The sequence below is a fragment of the Neovison vison genome, chromosome 7 (assembly GCF_020171115.1).
Source record: "Neovison vison isolate M4711 chromosome 7, ASM_NN_V1, whole genome shotgun sequence".
NCBI classification, from domain to species: Eukaryota; Metazoa; Chordata; class Mammalia; order Carnivora; family Mustelidae; genus Neogale; species Neogale vison.
The window spans coordinates 51,296,813-51,312,915 of NC_058097.1; the positions used below are offsets into that span (position 1 = coordinate 51,296,813).

Consider the following 16,103-nt stretch of genomic DNA (forward strand, 5'->3'; position numbering starts at 1 on the left):
CCTGCTTCTCCCTCTCCCACTCCCTCTGCTTGTGTTCCCTCTCTCACTATGTCTCAGTCAAATAAATTTTAAAAATCTTAAAATCTTAAATCTCTCTTTCACTCACCTTCTGCCCCACTGCCACCCCCTGCCCCATGAGCTCTCTCTCTAAAAAAAAAAAAAAAAAAAAGAGAGAGGGGGGAATAGGTCCAGTTTCAGATCCATTTTATACAAAGTAACAGTGTCAGAACTCTAGTAGAAAACAGGGTGGGCTGGGGCGGAAAGGGCGAGGGTGACATCAGCTCAGGAGGTGTCCATGGTTTCGCCTTCTGTGGGGAGAAGGAAGGCCAGGTGGTCAGTGTGGGCTGGGAGCGGGCACTGAGGTCTCCAGATCAGATACCCGCCTGCCCTCTGGCGGGTGACCCTGGGGACAGGCATAGCAGGGGACACTCACTAAGCTCGTTGAAGAGAAAGGCGTCCTGGTATTCCTTCATGTACTGTGTGGAGCGCGACTCATCCAGAAAGAGAGAGTAGACCCGTTTGATGTCATCTACCTGCACTTCCGTGCCCTGCCGGGGGACGGCAACACCTCAGTGGGGGCCCTGGCAGGTCAGGGTGAAAACTCTGGGGTCTGGGTTCAAATCCCGCCCAGCGGTGGGCCCAAACCCTCCCTTCCTGGGTGGCTTCATCTGGAAGATGGACTTGACGGTGTTAACTTGGAGCTCCCAGACATCCGCGAGCACCTGCTCTGTGTCAGGCTGGGAGATACAGGTACGAACTCCACAGACCCATGTTTCCGGCCTTTGAAAAACCCTGGTTCAGAACTAAATCCAAAAATGCACACCAAGCCCTTGGAGAGGCAAGCGGGGCCTCACCAGCCATCAGGCCGGCCCCAGGGGGCTTACTGTTGGCCTGACCTTGCGCTTCCGGCACACGAGACTGGCCGCCGTGATGAGCTGGATGGCGTAGCGCAGCGAGGTCTCCAGCCCGATGCGCGTCAGCACCGTGTAGGCGTCCTCACTCATTTCTACGTCTTCCTCCTCACACCTGTGGGCAGGTGGTGGTGGGGGTGGTGAGCCAGGGCCCGGGTTCCAACTGCAGTGAATGCCCGCCCCCCAGCCAGCCCATCCCCCACGGGCGCTGTGGGACATCCTGGGGGATGTGCAGAGTTGATCTCAGAACCACAGAACGTGTAGCAAGAAGAGCCTCAGAGGCACGGCTGGGCCTGCAGCCTGGGATCCCCCCTCGACCCCCCAATCAAGCCCCGCCCTTCCGCTCCTTCCCTACCCCCAGATCGGAGGCCACTGCTTGGATGCCCAGCCCAGCCCTGCCCTACCTCCTGCAGGCCCAGCCACCTTCCCCCTTACACCTCCCTGCCCCCACTTGCCAAGCATGATGGGTGCTGCCATGCTGTTCAAGCTTACAGCCTAGCCCCAACCCGGGACAGCAGGTGGCCTGGCCCATACCGGATGCGGAGGATCTGCTTCGTGTCCTTCTCACTGTAGGGAGAGGTGGAGACGATGAGCAGTCGGTCCAGTAGGTCGATGGGGATGCCGTGGGGGCTCTGGTAGCTGGTACCCCGGATCCTGGGGAGGAGGGGGAAGGGAGGGCTGTCAGGGCTACGCTCCTAGGACCCGGCTCTCCATTTCCTCTCCTTGGAATACCGCCCCCCCCTTTCCCCAACGCCACTACAGCCCACTCACTGGGCAAATACCACTTAACCTTCAGCTCCTGGCTGCTGTCACCACCGAAGGTGCAGCTGGCCCCCAGCTGAGTCCCCCCCTCCTCAGGGATGGGCTGATTTTAGCTAGGTATCTTTATCCGGGATTACTGAGTCAAGGTCCCACTCCTCTGCGTGACGTAGAGCTCCACAGGGAAGAGATGGCCGGTCCTACTCCCTGCTGTACCAGGCCCAGCATAGGGCCCAGGAGACACTGTGGGTTCCTGTTACTCATGGGAGCTATATTCTGTAAAATGGGGCGAATGCTCAGTGGCAAGTGTCACACCGCTGCTTCTTGGGGACGCACGTGGTTAGGTTCTTGTGAACCTCTGGTCACAATATTGCTGTCAACCGACTGACATATAACCTGGTTCTGTGTGCTTCTGTTTTTTCTTTTTTTTTAAAGATTTTATTTATTTATTTGACAGAGAGAAATCACAAGCAGACGGAGAGGCAGGCAGAGAGAGAGAGAGGGAAGCAGGCTCCCTGCTGAGCAGAGAGCCCGATGCGGGACTCGATCCCAGGACCCTGAGATCATGACCTGAGCCGAAGGCAGCGGCTTAACCCACTGAGCCACCCAGGCGCCCCTGTGCTTCTGTTTAAAGACATCTTTTGTAACATATGTCATCACCCCACTGCCCTTGAACTCACGGCTAACGGCTAACACTTTCCATCAGGCCCGAATGGAGCTCACCCAACACACACAGACTCTCTCTATGAGATGCATGCACTCCAGCCTTGTGGTTGGGGACACTGGGAAGTGACAGGCCCCTTTAGACATGAAATCCCCATAAAAAGCATAAAATGCAGCAAATGCGGCGCTGAGCCATTCAGGAAAAGGACATGCTTTTGGGGCAGGTGAGCCGAAACCAGAAGGCAGGCAGGGTGGCACCCTGTTGGAGCTTGGTTTGGAGCATCCCTAGAGAGCGACTCAAATGTGTGGCCTCTCTACGCACATCTGCCCCAGGGCACTGGAGTGTCACAGGTACTGGTGTGGGGGGTGGGGACAAATCAATGTTAGTGAGAGGATGCGGACTCCCAAATACACAATGTGCAGAAAAATGAGGGACTTGGGTTGGCGCCCTGCTCTTGGCCAGTCTCCTCCCATCCCTGTTCAGAGATTGGCTCTGGCCCTGACCCCTTCTCCCTGTGACCTCAGGATCCGTCACGGGGCCTTGCTGTCCTCACCTGTAATGTGGGGCTGAGACAATATCCACCTCCTGAGCTTCTTCTTTTTTTTTTTTAAAGATCTTATCTATCTAATAGACAGACAGAGAGAGGCAGGCAGAGAGAGAGGGGGAAGCAGGCTCCCTGCTGAGCAGAAAGCCCAACTCGGGGCTCGATCCCAGGACCCCGAAATCATGACCTGAGCTGAAGGCAGAGGCTTAACCCACTGAGCCACCCAGGCACTCCCTTCCTCCCCAGCTTTAGGGTCCAAGCAGTTCACCAGGGACACAAGCCAGGGACAATCTGCCCATTTGTCCCCAGCAGCGATGATGGGGTCCCAGCTTCCTGGGGGCCGTTTACCCCCTGCTTCCACCTCCCTGTCCGCCAATACAGATGAGGCAGAGAAGGCGGCCAGCTGGGACGACAGAGTGAGCGGTGCAGGCAACACCCTAGGGCAGAGGTTCTCAAGCTTTTCCAGAACCTGGGGTATTCATGGCTCAGGAAGGTTTCCCAGGCCAAAAGTAATGTCCAGCTCTGTTCTGTAAAGTGGTCAGGGCAAAGTGAGCTAAGCATAGTGATTTACGCAGTTTCCAACACACATCTCTATGCACCCCTCAGAGACTTAAGCCATCCCACAGCCCTCTGTGTGTGTTCTGTAGCACCCTGGGATGCCTCGGCACACTGTTTGAGAACTGCAGCCTCAAGGGCTACAGGAACAAAGACAGAAAGAACGTGGTCCCTCAGCTTCCTTGTGAAGCAGAGCAGAGTACCTGCCTCCCTTGTCTGAGGGAAGCACATCTTTCCATCTGGGACCTGGTACTTGTGGGGTCTCGTTCCAAGCTCAGCAAACGTGCTCTGCTTACCCTGGGCCTATACCCACTGCCTGGAGCACCCCCTTCTCCCAGAGGCCTTTGAGGGGGCCAGCAGCTGGCTCACCGGGTGATGCCACGGTTGGTGGCCATGATGAGGACTGGCGCCATGTCACTCTCCAGGGCCCGATTAAGAAAGGAGAAGCTTTCAATGTCCAGCATGTGGACCTCGTCGATAAACAGCACCTGGGAGCCGTTGGGAGGTATGTCAAATCCACCACCCAAGCCTCTCTCCTCCCATTTCCCACCACCGCAAGCCGCCTGCCCTGGCTGGGCCCCGATACTCACCCCGGGGATGATCTCTGCCTTGCCTTCCTCACGCCACTCAGCTACCTTGGCATTGATCTGTTCTCGGACTTCTGACTTGATCTCCCCTGTGTCACCTTGGGAGGCAGGGGTAGTGCGGGGAGGGTCAGAGAGGAGACAGGGACCCAGAGCCGGAGGGTGGATGAAGACAGAGAAGGACGGGACACCAAGGACAGAGGGAAGACAGGCCAAAACTGGAGTGGCAAAGGGACAGAAGGCGTGGGAGTTCTAAATGTCCCAGAGAGGAGGAGGACCGGAGACAGAGAACCTGCGAAGAAGAGAGGGCAGGACACGCAAGCTCCCACTGGACCACCCAAGAGAGGGACAGACGGCAACAGGGTGGGATGGACAAACCAGGGGAATATGCTGGAGGGTGGGGAAGGGGGGTTGCACAGAGCAGGGCCAGTCTAAGGCGCCCCACCTGAGAAGAGAGCGAGGAAGCCCTGGGTGCGGGAGTTGATGACGTCAATTTCATGCAGGGACACGGTGTGGACCACCTCCTTGCGTTTCTGGAGCTCCCCGTCTGGACACTGCACGAACTTGGTCTATAGGGTCCAGGGAAGGGGAGGGAGAGACATCGGCAGAGAAGAGCAAGAAAGGAGGCTCAGAGGGGCCTGTGCAGGGGGAGTTCGGACTCCGGACTCCTCAGAACAGAGCTGAGAATCTGGAAAACCCAGGTCCAAGAGTAGTCACCACTAGGGGATTCAAGAGCACTGAAGGATGGGGAGTTCCCGGAGGACCTTGGAAACCACCAGCAAGGGCCAAGATAAAAGGTCTTGGCTGCCCTAGAGGTAACAGGGAAAAACCAAGAGTGCCAGGGCTGGGGTGACTGGAGGACCCAGACCCTCTGGGCCATGGAGGTGTTGGTGGAGACACAAACATCCTGGTGTCTGGAGCAAGGGGACCACCAGAGCCCTGGCCCACCTGGGAGCCCATAGCGTCATAGTCACGAGCGCGTGTGAAGGAGCGGCCCAGCTTGGAGATCTTGCCCGTGGCCTTGTCAATGGTGATCACATCCCTGTGGGGGAGTGGGGGAAGGAGGGTGGGAGTGAGGACAAAAAAGGGCCCAAGATCCCCCACCCTGGCCACCCAGTGTGGCCCCCTGCCACTCACCCGGCCTGGACCTTGTCTTTGGTCAGGGACTCAATCATCTTGGTGCCCAGGTCGTAGATGGTCTCCATCTCTGTGGTCTTGAGGGTCAGCTTGCCTACCTTAGAGCCCTGAAAGGGGTGACATGCCAGGCAAGCAGTTCAGAGCGGGCCCGCTATCTCCCCAACAAGGCTTTGAAATGGGCATGACACAGGGATGCCTTAGAGGCTCATGGATATATTCACTGTCACGACCATGGTGACGGCCTCACACGTATGTCAACCTTCAACATATACAGCTTATTGTTTGTCAACTTCTTAACTAACTGATTACTAAAACCAGAGCAAGCAAACAATAACTTGCCTAAAAGGTTAAAAATTTTTTTTAAATTTATTATTTATTTATTTTTTTTTTTAAAAAGATTTTATGTATTTATTTGACAGAGAGAAATCACAAGCAGACGGAGAGGCAGGCAGAGAGAGAGAGAGAGGGAAGCAGGCTCCCTGCTGAGCAGAGAGCCCGATGCGGGACTCGATCCCAGGACCCTGAGATCATGACCTGAGCCGAAGGCAGCGGCCTAACCCACTGAGCCACCCAGGCACCCCAATTTATTATTTATTTTAACAGAGATCACAAGTAGGCAGAGAGGCAGGCAGAGAGAGGAAGGGAAGCAGGCTCGCCGCGGAGCAGAAAGCCTGATGTGGGGCTCAATCCCAGGACACTGGGATCATGACCAGAGCTGAAGGCAGAGCTTTAACCCACTGAGCCACCCAGGTGCCCCAAAGGTTAAGTTTTTAAGAACAGCAACACGGATTAGCAGTCCATGACATGGCAGGGGTGGGATCCAATCCCACATTCTTCATTTTCTATCCAGGTAACTTTTTTACCGTTCACAAACCCAAATGACCCAGAGCTAAGCTAAACACAGCTAAGAAAACAAAAATGCCACTCTCCCTCCCATAAGGTAAGCAGATCAGTGCATAGCTGTCAGTCTTGTTTCTAGGGAGCGGTTCTTTCTGTAGGGACAGGTGGCGGAAAGAAAGAGCCAAGATTTGGAAGGGAGAGAAAGATGGTTTTGGCTTTACATTTTTTTTTTTTTAAGATTTTATTTATTTATTTGACAGACAAAGATCACAAGTAGGCAGAGAGGCAGGCAGAGAGAGAGGAGGAAGCAGGCTCCCTGCTGAGCAGAGAGCCCGATATGGGACTCAATGTGGGGCTCAATCCCAGGACCCTGAGATCACAACCCGAGCCGAAGGCAGAGGCTTAACACACTGAGCCACCCAGGCGCCCCAAAATATTTATTTAAGCATCTCTATACCCACCATGAAGCTCGAACTCATGACCTCAGAAAGCAAGTCACACACTCTACTGCCTGAGTCAGCCAGGCGCCTCCAGTTTTACATTTTTTTTTTTTTAAAGATTTTATTTATTTATTTGACAGAGAGAGATCACAAGCAGGCAAAGAGGCAGGCAGAGAGAGAGAGAGGAGGAAGCAGGCTCCCCTCTGAGCAGAGAGCCCGATGCGGGACTCGATCCCAGGACCCTGAGATCATGATCTGAGCCGAAGGCAGTGGCTTAACCCACTGAGCCACCCAGGCGCCCCAGTTTTACATTTTTAAAGGGAGGGTGCATCCATGAATGTCTTCTGTGACAAAAATCTAACTTAAAGAACTATTTTGTGGGGCACCTGGGTGGCTCAGTCAGTTATGTGTCTGACTTTTGATCTCAGCTCAGGTTTTGATCTCAGGGTTGTGAGTTCAAGACCCCCACTGGGCTCCAGGTTGGGCGTGGATCCTTACTAATCAAAAGATAAATAAAAATAAAATAAAAACATTTTGTGGGGGGTGGACACCTGACTGACTCAGTCGGGGGAGCATGAGACTCCTGATTTGAGGGCTGTTGAGTTCCAGCCCCATGTTGGGGGTAGAGTTTACTTTAAAATAAAAAAATAAATAAAAACAAGGGGTGCATGGGTGGCTCAGCTGGTTAATTGTTTGCCTTTGGCTCAGGTGATGATCCCAGATCCTGGGATTGAGCCTCGCATAAGCCTCCCTGTTCGGCAGGAAGCCTGCTTCTCTTTCTCCCACTCCCCCTGCTTGTGCTTTTTCTCTCACTGTGTCTCCCTCTGTCAAATAAACAATAAATAAAATCTTTTAAAAAAATAAAAAATTTTAAAAATTAAAAACTAAATAGAAGAACTATCTTGGGGATGGCTTTCTTTCTGTTTAAATATTCTCCTACCACATTTTTAAGATTTTTTATTTATTTATCTGACAGACAGAGATCACAAGTAGGCAGAGAGGCAGGCAGAGAGAGAGGAGGAAGCAGGCTCCCCACGCAGCAGAGAGCCCGATTCAGGGCTCGATCCCAGGACCCTGGGATCATGACCTGAGCCGAAAGCAGCGGCTTTAACCCACTGAGCCACCCAGGCGCCCCCCCTGCCACATTTTTAAAATTCAAAAGGTAGGGGCACCTGGGTGGCTCAGTGGGTTGAGCCTCTGCCTTCAGCTCAGATCATGATCTCAGGGTCCTGGAATGGAGCCCCACTGTGGGCTCTCTGCTCAGCAGAGAACCTGCTTCCCCCTCTCTCTGCCTGCCTCTCTGCCTACTTGTGATCTCTGTCAAATAAATAAATAAAATCTTTAAAATTCAAAAGGTAATTGCCAATGGATGAGACTAACTAGGGAGTTAGAAACAGGGGTTAAATATGCAAGTTGAGGGGCACCTGAGGGGCTCAGTTAGTTGGGTATCTACCTCCCACTCAGGTCATGATCCTAGGGTCCTGGGATCAAGCCCGGTGTCGGGCTCCCTTCTCTACGGAGTGTCAGCTTCTCCCTCTCCCTCTGTCGCTCCCCTTGCTCATTCTTTCTCTCAAATAAAGGAATAAAATCTTTTTAAAAAAAGAAATTGCAGGGTGCCTGGGTGTCTCAGTCATTAGGTATCTGCCTTCAGCTCAGGTCCTGGGATCCAGTCCTACATTGGGCTCCCTGCTCAGCAGGGAGCCTGCTTCTCCCTCTCCCACTACCCTTGCTTATGTTCCCTCTCTTGCTTTGTCTCTCTCTGTCAAATAAATAAATAAAATCTTTAAAAAAAGAAAAAAAAAAAGAAATTGCAAGTCAATGGAATTGTGCTTCTGAAACCTATTTCCACTGAGAACGACTAAGAACGACGAGCAAATGAAAGAAGAGTACAGTGTCCACGGGACAAGACACAGGAACGGAAGGTGACTCGGTGCGAGGTCAAGAGGCCTGAAGCATGTCTAAACTTTCCATTTGGCATGTTACCAGCAACTACAACTGAACATGTACGAGAGAATTACAGACAGAGGAAGAGAAGCCAGCCATGGCAAGTCACCTGCCACAGGACCCTGTGTGTAAGAACGGCCCCAAACTGGCAAATCCACAGAGACCAGAAGTGGATCCATGGCTGCCAGGGGTCGGGAGCCAGCAAAGTTCTAGGTTTTTTCTTTAAAGATGTGATTTATTTATTTGATAGAGAGAGAGATCACAAGTAGACAGAGAGGCAGGTAGAGAGAGAGGGGGAAGCAGGCTCCCCACTGAGCAGAGAGCCTGATGCAGGGCTTGATCCCAGGACCCCGAGATCATGACCCAAGGCAAAGGCAGAGGCTTAAACCACTGAGCCACCCAGGCGCCCTGAAGTTCTAGTTTCTTATCTTGCTGGTGGTCCTAAGGGGATTTGCTTTATAATAACTTACTAACCACATGATTACTTTATGTGCTTCCTTACGTGTTTCATTTTACAACAATAACGTTATCATTCTCAACTTTAAAAAAAAAAAATAAAAAAAAAGGGAGGGAATCACAACAACCTGGATAGGAAATGCTTTCAAGTGCTAAGCTGCATAAAATCTCAAAGAACAGGTTCTTAAGCCTGACCATTAAGAATCAATCATGAGAGGGGCGCCTGGGTGGTTCAGTGGGTTAAAGCCTCTGCCTGCTTCTTCCTTCTCTCTCTCTGCCTGCCTCTCAGCCTACTTGTAATCTCTGCCTGTCAAACAAACAAACAAACAAATAAATAAATAAAGAATCAGTCATGAGAGAGTGCAGCAGCTCCTTCTGCCCACAGGTCCTGTCCCCGTCCTTTGAGAAAACCACCATTTTGCACCAAAAAAAACAAAAAACAAAAAACAAAAAAAACAAACAAACTATGAGAAGGCCCCCCAGCTGGTTCAGTCAAAAGAGCACGCAACTCTTGGTCTTGGAGTTGTGAGTTCGAGCCCCATGTTGGGGGTAGAGATTACTTCAATAAATAAAACTTAAAAAAAAAAAATTAACTATGAGAAACTTCCAGACTTTCTCTGTCATGACACTATTTGGTATTAACTGCTCACGGTGCTGCTCACCAGGGGATAAACTGACCCCCAACCGTAGGCACCCGGAGAGGGCTCCAACCTGCAGATCAAACATTCTATGGATTCCGTCGCCCCACCCTCCATCCCTGGAGGTGGCCTAGGCTGATAGCAAACTCACCGTCCCTGTCGCTGGCCGGTCAATCTGGATCTCCACCACCTCCCCTTCGATGATCTCGGTCTCTTCCCTAGGCAGAGAACCGGTATGAGCAGAGAGCTCAATGCCTGGGCCCTTGGGAATGGCTAACTCCCACGAGCCCTTGGGCACAGAACAAGTCGAACAGGACAGGGTCATCCCGAGGCTCTGCGAGCTGGCTCCATCCCCAGCCCTGGGTCCTGTGCTTACTTGATGCGAACACCAATAGACCTCCGAAAGGCCTGCGTCAGCGCCTCTGTCTTGCTCATTTCCAGGGAGAAGATCTCGCTGCCCGCGATGGCTGTGAACGGGGTGTCAGGACCCAGGGCCTGTGCCATGCCTAAGAAAGAGGTGGTCTGGGTAGGGGGGGTGCAACCTAGCAGCAGGCACCACCTACCTTGTGTCAAACCAGCTCTCTCCATGCTCAGGAAGGAGCATAGTTGAGACGGGCTCAGCGCCGGGGGCAGACAGGGAGACATGGAGAAAGCCAGGGACGGCAGGCTGCACACGGAGGCATGGTTTGAACCCGATGCTGACCAGAGGGCCAACTTCATGACCTTATCTTCTTGCCAAGCCCATCTCTCAACCTCTAGGAGCTGTTTAGCCTCCAGGCTCAGGGGCAATGCACAGGAGTAGAGGCCCAAAGAGGGTGAAACAGTTAAGGGTAATGGCTCTGGAGCCAGACTGCCTAGGTTGAATCCTGGCCCGATCGCTTAGCACCACGTGATCCTGAGTAGTCTTGTCTGCTTCGAGCCTGTTTGCCTCTCTGTAGAACAGGGACCACTAGTAGGGAAGGCACCCTGCAGAAAAGCGACCTGGGGGCGACAGTTGGGCACTGGTGTCCAACCATGAACCCATCACATGACCGGGGACAAGCCGGGGAACAGGTCTTCTCTCTGGCCTGGGGTTGGCTGGTGGCCAGTGGGGCTGATCTTGCAGTCACTCCAAGCACCACGCTGAGTTCCAAAGTCAGGAAGTCACTGAACCCTTCTCACCAGTGGGAGGTGGGGACCCTTCCTGGTCCCCTTTTCAGAGATGTGCCACACTCTGTGCCTGGCTATCCTGTTCTTTACTGTCCAGACACTCTGCAAGTCTTGGCTCAGGGTCTGACTTCTCTGGGAAGGCTCTCCTGGTAACTGCCACCGCGTCCTTCCCTGCTCCCTCATTAGGGTCAGGACTTGCCTCTGTCCATTACAGCATCCATCACCCTGGAAGGAACTGTGTCCCCAAGACCAGAAACTCCCTAAAGTCAAGGCTTTGCCCTTCCTCATCTAAGTGTCCCCAGTGTCTGGCCCAGGACCCCCACTTTACTAAGGAAGCAATGGTCCACATTAAAACAAGAGATGTGCTCATGTCTCATCATGTCGCAGTAAATGTGATGATATGATTAAGTTCTGGTCAATAAGATGTAAGTAAAACCGTGTGGGAGTCGCAAGACAGCTGCTTAAAGGGAGCTACCTTTAAAGGGAGGGAGGTACATAATCACTGCAAGATCTCTTTCTTCTTCCTCCTATGTGGAAGTATGGATGGGAAAGCTGGAGCTTAGGCAACCCTCTTGGAACAGGAGGTGACCCTGACACGGAAGCAAGTACAGAGGATGTTGAGGTGGGAAGGCAGATTCTTCTACGTGAGAGAATGAGCCAGAGTGTTTACGTTCCTGCCATTTTGGGCGGCCTGTTAAATGTGGCTGAAGCCAAGCCGGATTTATACAGTAAGGATTATTTGGCAGAGACCCGAAGAGCTCCTGCCCTGAGAGCATTCTTACCCATGGCAATGGCCGTCTTCCCGGTGCCCGGCTGGCCAGCAATGAGCACTGCCCGCCCGGCGATCTTCCCTTCCCTGATCATCTCCAGCACAACGCCAGCCGCCCGCCGGGCTGCCAGTTGCCCCACCATGCCCTGGGAAGCCTATGGGGTGGAAGGCAAGAGCACACCAGGTGACTTCCCACTGGGCTGCCACCCCATTTCCACCACCTCCAGGCCAGGGAGACAAAAGGGCATGCTGTTGGCTAGGACTTCGGGAAAAATCTGAAAAAACCTTTTCCACCCCAATTTTTAAAAATTAATAGAACTCTACACGTGGCTACATTTTATAGATAGGTGGCCAGAGGTCTGGGAGACCCTAACAGGGAGACCCCCCGTGCCTGGGACCTCCAGGGATCAGCCTCCCCACCTCACCACCCTCAGCTCTACCTGCCGTGGCTCCAAGGCATCATCCAGCCCCAGCCCCCGGATGTGCGAGTGTGCACCTGCATCAGGGAAAAGAACCAGAAGACACAGTCACCAGTCAGCTCGGGATAATGTATGGCCTGAGAAAAGGGTCTTCGTCTCTGAGCCCTGGTTTCCTCCTTGGTCAGATAGGGGGGTCTGAGTCTCTACCTCACGGGGAGGAGAGCTGCTCGGGGTAAAGGCTTAATAAACTAGAACTGCCCTTAAGCTACAGCACAGTGGGCCAGAATCACCAAGACCTGGCTTACCACACCATCAGATCACACTCTAACTGGAATGGCTGACGATCACAATTACATTACATTTATACCCTAAGTGGCCCTACAGATTCTTATCTCATTCCACATAACCCTGAGAAACAGAGTCACAGCTACTACCACCCCAGAGTGCTTCTGGGGTTCAACAACCTCCTCAGGCCCTCACCACCATGAAGTTAAGGAAGGAGCCCAGAAAGGTTAGTCCCCTTGGCCAAGACCACACAGCCCAGTGAGAGACACAGATGTGGGATTTCAATGTTTCACACTGGACCAAGGCTGCACAAGCTAGAGCCTGTGGACCAGGCTTCTTGTTTTTGTAAATAAAGTTTTATTGGCACAGCACCACGGCCGTTCCCTTACACAGGGCCTGTGGCTGCTTTTGCACTGCAGCAGGAGAACTGAATATTTGCCAAAGAGAAGAGAGTTATATCTGGCTCTTTAAGAAAAGATTTGCTGACCCCAGCCCCAGATTGTAAGCACCCTGTGGAGAAGGTACTGGGTCTTTTGCTCCAACAGCGCCTGGCCCTCTAAGAGCTGAAACAATGTTGGCCCCTGCACATTAAGGGCTCTATGTGCCTGACCTTATGGAATCTTCTATCTGTTGAAGAGGGGAACTACCTCTGCTCCGTTCTGCAGATAAGGACACTGAGGCCGAGAGCAATCAGCCTCTTGCAATGGAAGTGGTTCCCAGCACGGTGCCCCTGTGCCATCTGAGTCCACTCTGGCACTCAGCCCACTTCCCTCTCAGGGTCCCTGGGCAGGCTGGCTCTGTCTCAGGGGGCAGGCACGGGTGGCTATGCTCACTCACCGATACGCTCAATCCTCGTCACATCTCGGATCTCTGGGACCTTGGTTGTGGCCGTCTGGGAGCAGAGGAAGACACGTCTGAAGAGTCAGATGATCCCAGTTTTCACTACCTCCTCCGTCCCTCCCGCCCGCATCCAGGAGGCAGTCCTTTTCATTCCTCTTCCCTACGTAGGGCAGGCCAACAGCCCCAACATCTGTCACTCCCACCCTTCTCGTCTGTCACCAACAAATGCTGGTTGGTTGACCCCAGTACACCAAGTCCCAGAACAATAAGGACCGTGTCTGTCTCATTCATAGCTCTGTCCCCAGGACCTGGCACAGTACGTGGTGTCCTGGAATGTTATGGTGAAGGAAGAAGTTTTCTCCACTCCCACAACCAGAAGGACAGACACCAAATGGAGTAGCAAGCTGGGTCGATCGCCCAGCCCCTTTGTACCTTGCTACCCAAATCTGTCACCAGGCCTTTGCACGCACAAGTCCCAGGGTCCAGCCTGCTCTCCCCAGCTCCCCCAGTGAATTAGATGTAGTGAATGAAAGGAGGCCCTCCCCGACCTCTGCCCCAGCCTAACTTGTTCCAGGGTCTCCAGATGTCTGGGCAGAATGTGAGGTCTCCCTTGGGAGCCCAATCTCCCTGTGTAATCTCACATTTAGAAGGGAGACTGTCCAATCAATGTTCTTGGCTCCAGCGGATGGGAGTCCCATGAAGGGCACAGCCCACATCTTGCTTGTTCACTTGGGGTTCAACCCTTGGGGTTTGGATTAATGATATACTAAAGTCTGAGCTGATTTGACAAGCAGGTACTGGGTCCTCTGGTGTCTCCAGCTCTCTGAAAAGAGCCCCCAGCCACCATTCCTTCTCTATAGGGGAGAGAGATGAGTAAGTGCCCCCTGGGACAATTCAAGAGCCCCTGGAGGGGCACCTGGGTGACTCAGATGGTTAAGCATCTGCCTTCGGCTCAGGTCATGATCTCCAGGTCCTGGGATCAAGCCCTGCCTCAGGATTCCAGCTCAGCCGGGAGTCTGCTTCTCCTTTTCCCTCGCCCCCTGACTGTGCCCTTTTTGGCTCTCTTGCAAATGAATAAATAAAATCTTTTAAAAAAATTCAAGTGAGGGGCGCCTGGGTGGCTCAGTCGTTAGGCCTCTGCCTTTGGCTCGGGTCATGATCTTGGGGTCCTGGGGTCGAGCCCGCATCGGGCTCCCTGCTTTGCAGGAAGCCTGCTTCTCCCTCTCCCACTCCCCCTGCTTGTGTTCCATCTCTCCCTCTCTCTGTCAAATAAATAAAATTTAAAAAAAAATTTTTCAAGTGATAACCTACTGAGCATCAGCCCCGAGTATGAGGTGCCGAAATATGAAAATGGCCCACACAATCCCATGACAAGATCCCCAGCCTCTGCACCCCCAGCTGTGTCCCCTTCCCCACGGATACCCTCCAGGTCCTCAACATTCTTGTGGCTCAAGGTTAAGCAACTCCTCATTTTTTTTTTAAATTTTATTTATTTATTTGACAGAGAGGGAGAGATCACAAGTAGGCAGAGAAGCAGTCAGAGAGAGGAGGAAGCAGGCTCCCTGCTGAGCAGAGAGCCCGATGCGGGGCTCGATCCCAGGACTCTGGGATCATGACCTGAGCCGAAGGCAGAGGCCTAACCCACTGAGCCACCCAGGCGCCCCGCAACTCCTCACTCTTAAGCACACAGGACAAGTCCCCACCTGAGCCTCCTCCTGTACTCAGGTGCCATTCATACCATCAACAACCCAAGGCTTCTGAATGGCTTGAAGCCCAAGATACTACAACCCTCATCAAACTTTAGGGCAAAGTTTGCAGAACTATCTGCTGATTGCACCCAGAGGACTAGAAGTTGGGAGTTCCCATAACATGACAGGGTCAGATCGGACCACTGAGACCTTGAATAACACTTGAATCCAGGATTCTAGGATACCACCCCCTTACTCCTCCTCAGACCCAGGAGTCCTGGCCCCCAGACTCCTCCTACCTCAGACACAGGAGCCCAGGCCCCAGCAGCCTTCTCCCTCAGACTCAGAAGTCCTGCCCACAGCTCCTCCACCTCCCTCAGACCCAGGAGTCCTGACCCCAGCTCCTCCTCCTCCCTCAGACCCAGGGATGCAGGCCCCCAGCCTCCTCCTCCCTCAGATGCAGGAGCTCAGGTCCCCAGCCCCCTCCTCGCTCAGACCCAGGAGTCCAGACCCCCAGTCACCTTCTTCCTCAGACAAGAGAGTGCTGGCTCCCAGGGCCTCTCCTTCCCCAGACCTGGGAGTCCTGGCGCCCCAGGCCCTCTCCTCTCTCAGACCCGGGAGTCCTGGCCCCAGCCTCCTCCTCCCTCAGACACAGGAGCCCAGGCCCCAGCCTCCTCCTCCCTCACACAGGAGCCCAGGCCCCAGCAGCCTTCTCCCTCAGACTCAGAAGTCCTGCCCACAGCTCCTCCACCTCCCTCAGACCCAGGGGTGCAGGCCCCAGACTCTACCTCCCTCAGATGCAGGAGCCCAGGCCCCCAGCCCCCTCCTCCCTCAGACCCAGGAGTCCAGACCTCCAGCCACCTCCTTCCTCAGACAAGGGTGCTGGCTCCCATGCCCTCTCCTCTTCCAGACCCGGGAGTTCTGTCCTCCCTCAGACCCGGGAGTCCTGGCCCCCAGACCTTCTCCTCCCTCATAACTGGGAATCCTGGACCTTAGGCCTTCTCCCTCAGACCCAGGGGCCCGGGTCCCCAGCACCGTTCCCGCTCAGACTCGGGAGTGAGGGTTCGCTCCTCAGCAATCCCCACGCCGGTACTTACCACGGTTGCCATGATGCTCACCAACCGCCAATATCCTAGCGGAAACGGAAACGCGCTAGAAACGAGGCGTTCTGGTCCTTCTAGATGGCTAGGTCCTCCAAAGATCTCGACGTTTCCTCATAAATATGCAAACTCTCCTTGTGGGGGTGTGGCGTCACTTTTTAGGCCCCGCTCCTCTGCAGACTGAGATGGTAAAGGGTTTCCCGGAACTACTGGGTCGGTTCCCAACGCCTCCTGGCCCCTCCCTTTACCCAGGCTTCTTTGCTGAGGCTGATTGCAAAATTCTTAAGACTTCTTTGGGCCACCACACGTCCCCCACGCTCCTTTTGCTCCCTATTACACCCTCTTTTCTCCCTGCTAACTCTGGGGCCTCAAGATTAGGAT

At 53.6% G+C, this 16,103-nt stretch overlaps 1 protein-coding gene across 2 annotated transcripts; it reads right to left on the reverse strand.

Annotated features, from left to right (window-relative positions):
• Window positions 1–187: 187 nt before the first annotated feature.
• RUVBL2 (RuvB like AAA ATPase 2) lies at window positions 188–16,103 on the reverse strand. Of its 2 annotated transcripts, none has more exons than XM_044256923.1 (15): window positions 15,720–16,103; window positions 12,932–12,986; window positions 11,831–11,886; window positions 11,404–11,545; window positions 9,849–9,978; window positions 9,624–9,690; window positions 5,155–5,261; window positions 4,966–5,059; window positions 4,463–4,586; window positions 4,024–4,118; window positions 3,803–3,921; window positions 1,446–1,565; window positions 897–1,026; window positions 434–548; window positions 188–308 (listed from the first exon to the last, which is right to left on the reverse strand). In XM_044256923.1, the coding sequence occupies exons 1-15, from the start codon at window positions 15,729–15,731 to the stop codon at window positions 283–285; spliced, it is 1,392 nt and encodes a 463-aa protein (XP_044112858.1). In that variant the 5' UTR covers window positions 15,732–16,103; the 3' UTR covers window positions 188–282. The 2 variants fall into 2 exon arrangements, with proteins under 2 accessions (XP_044112858.1, XP_044112859.1); XM_044256924.1 differs by having other exon boundaries at window positions 12,932–13,008.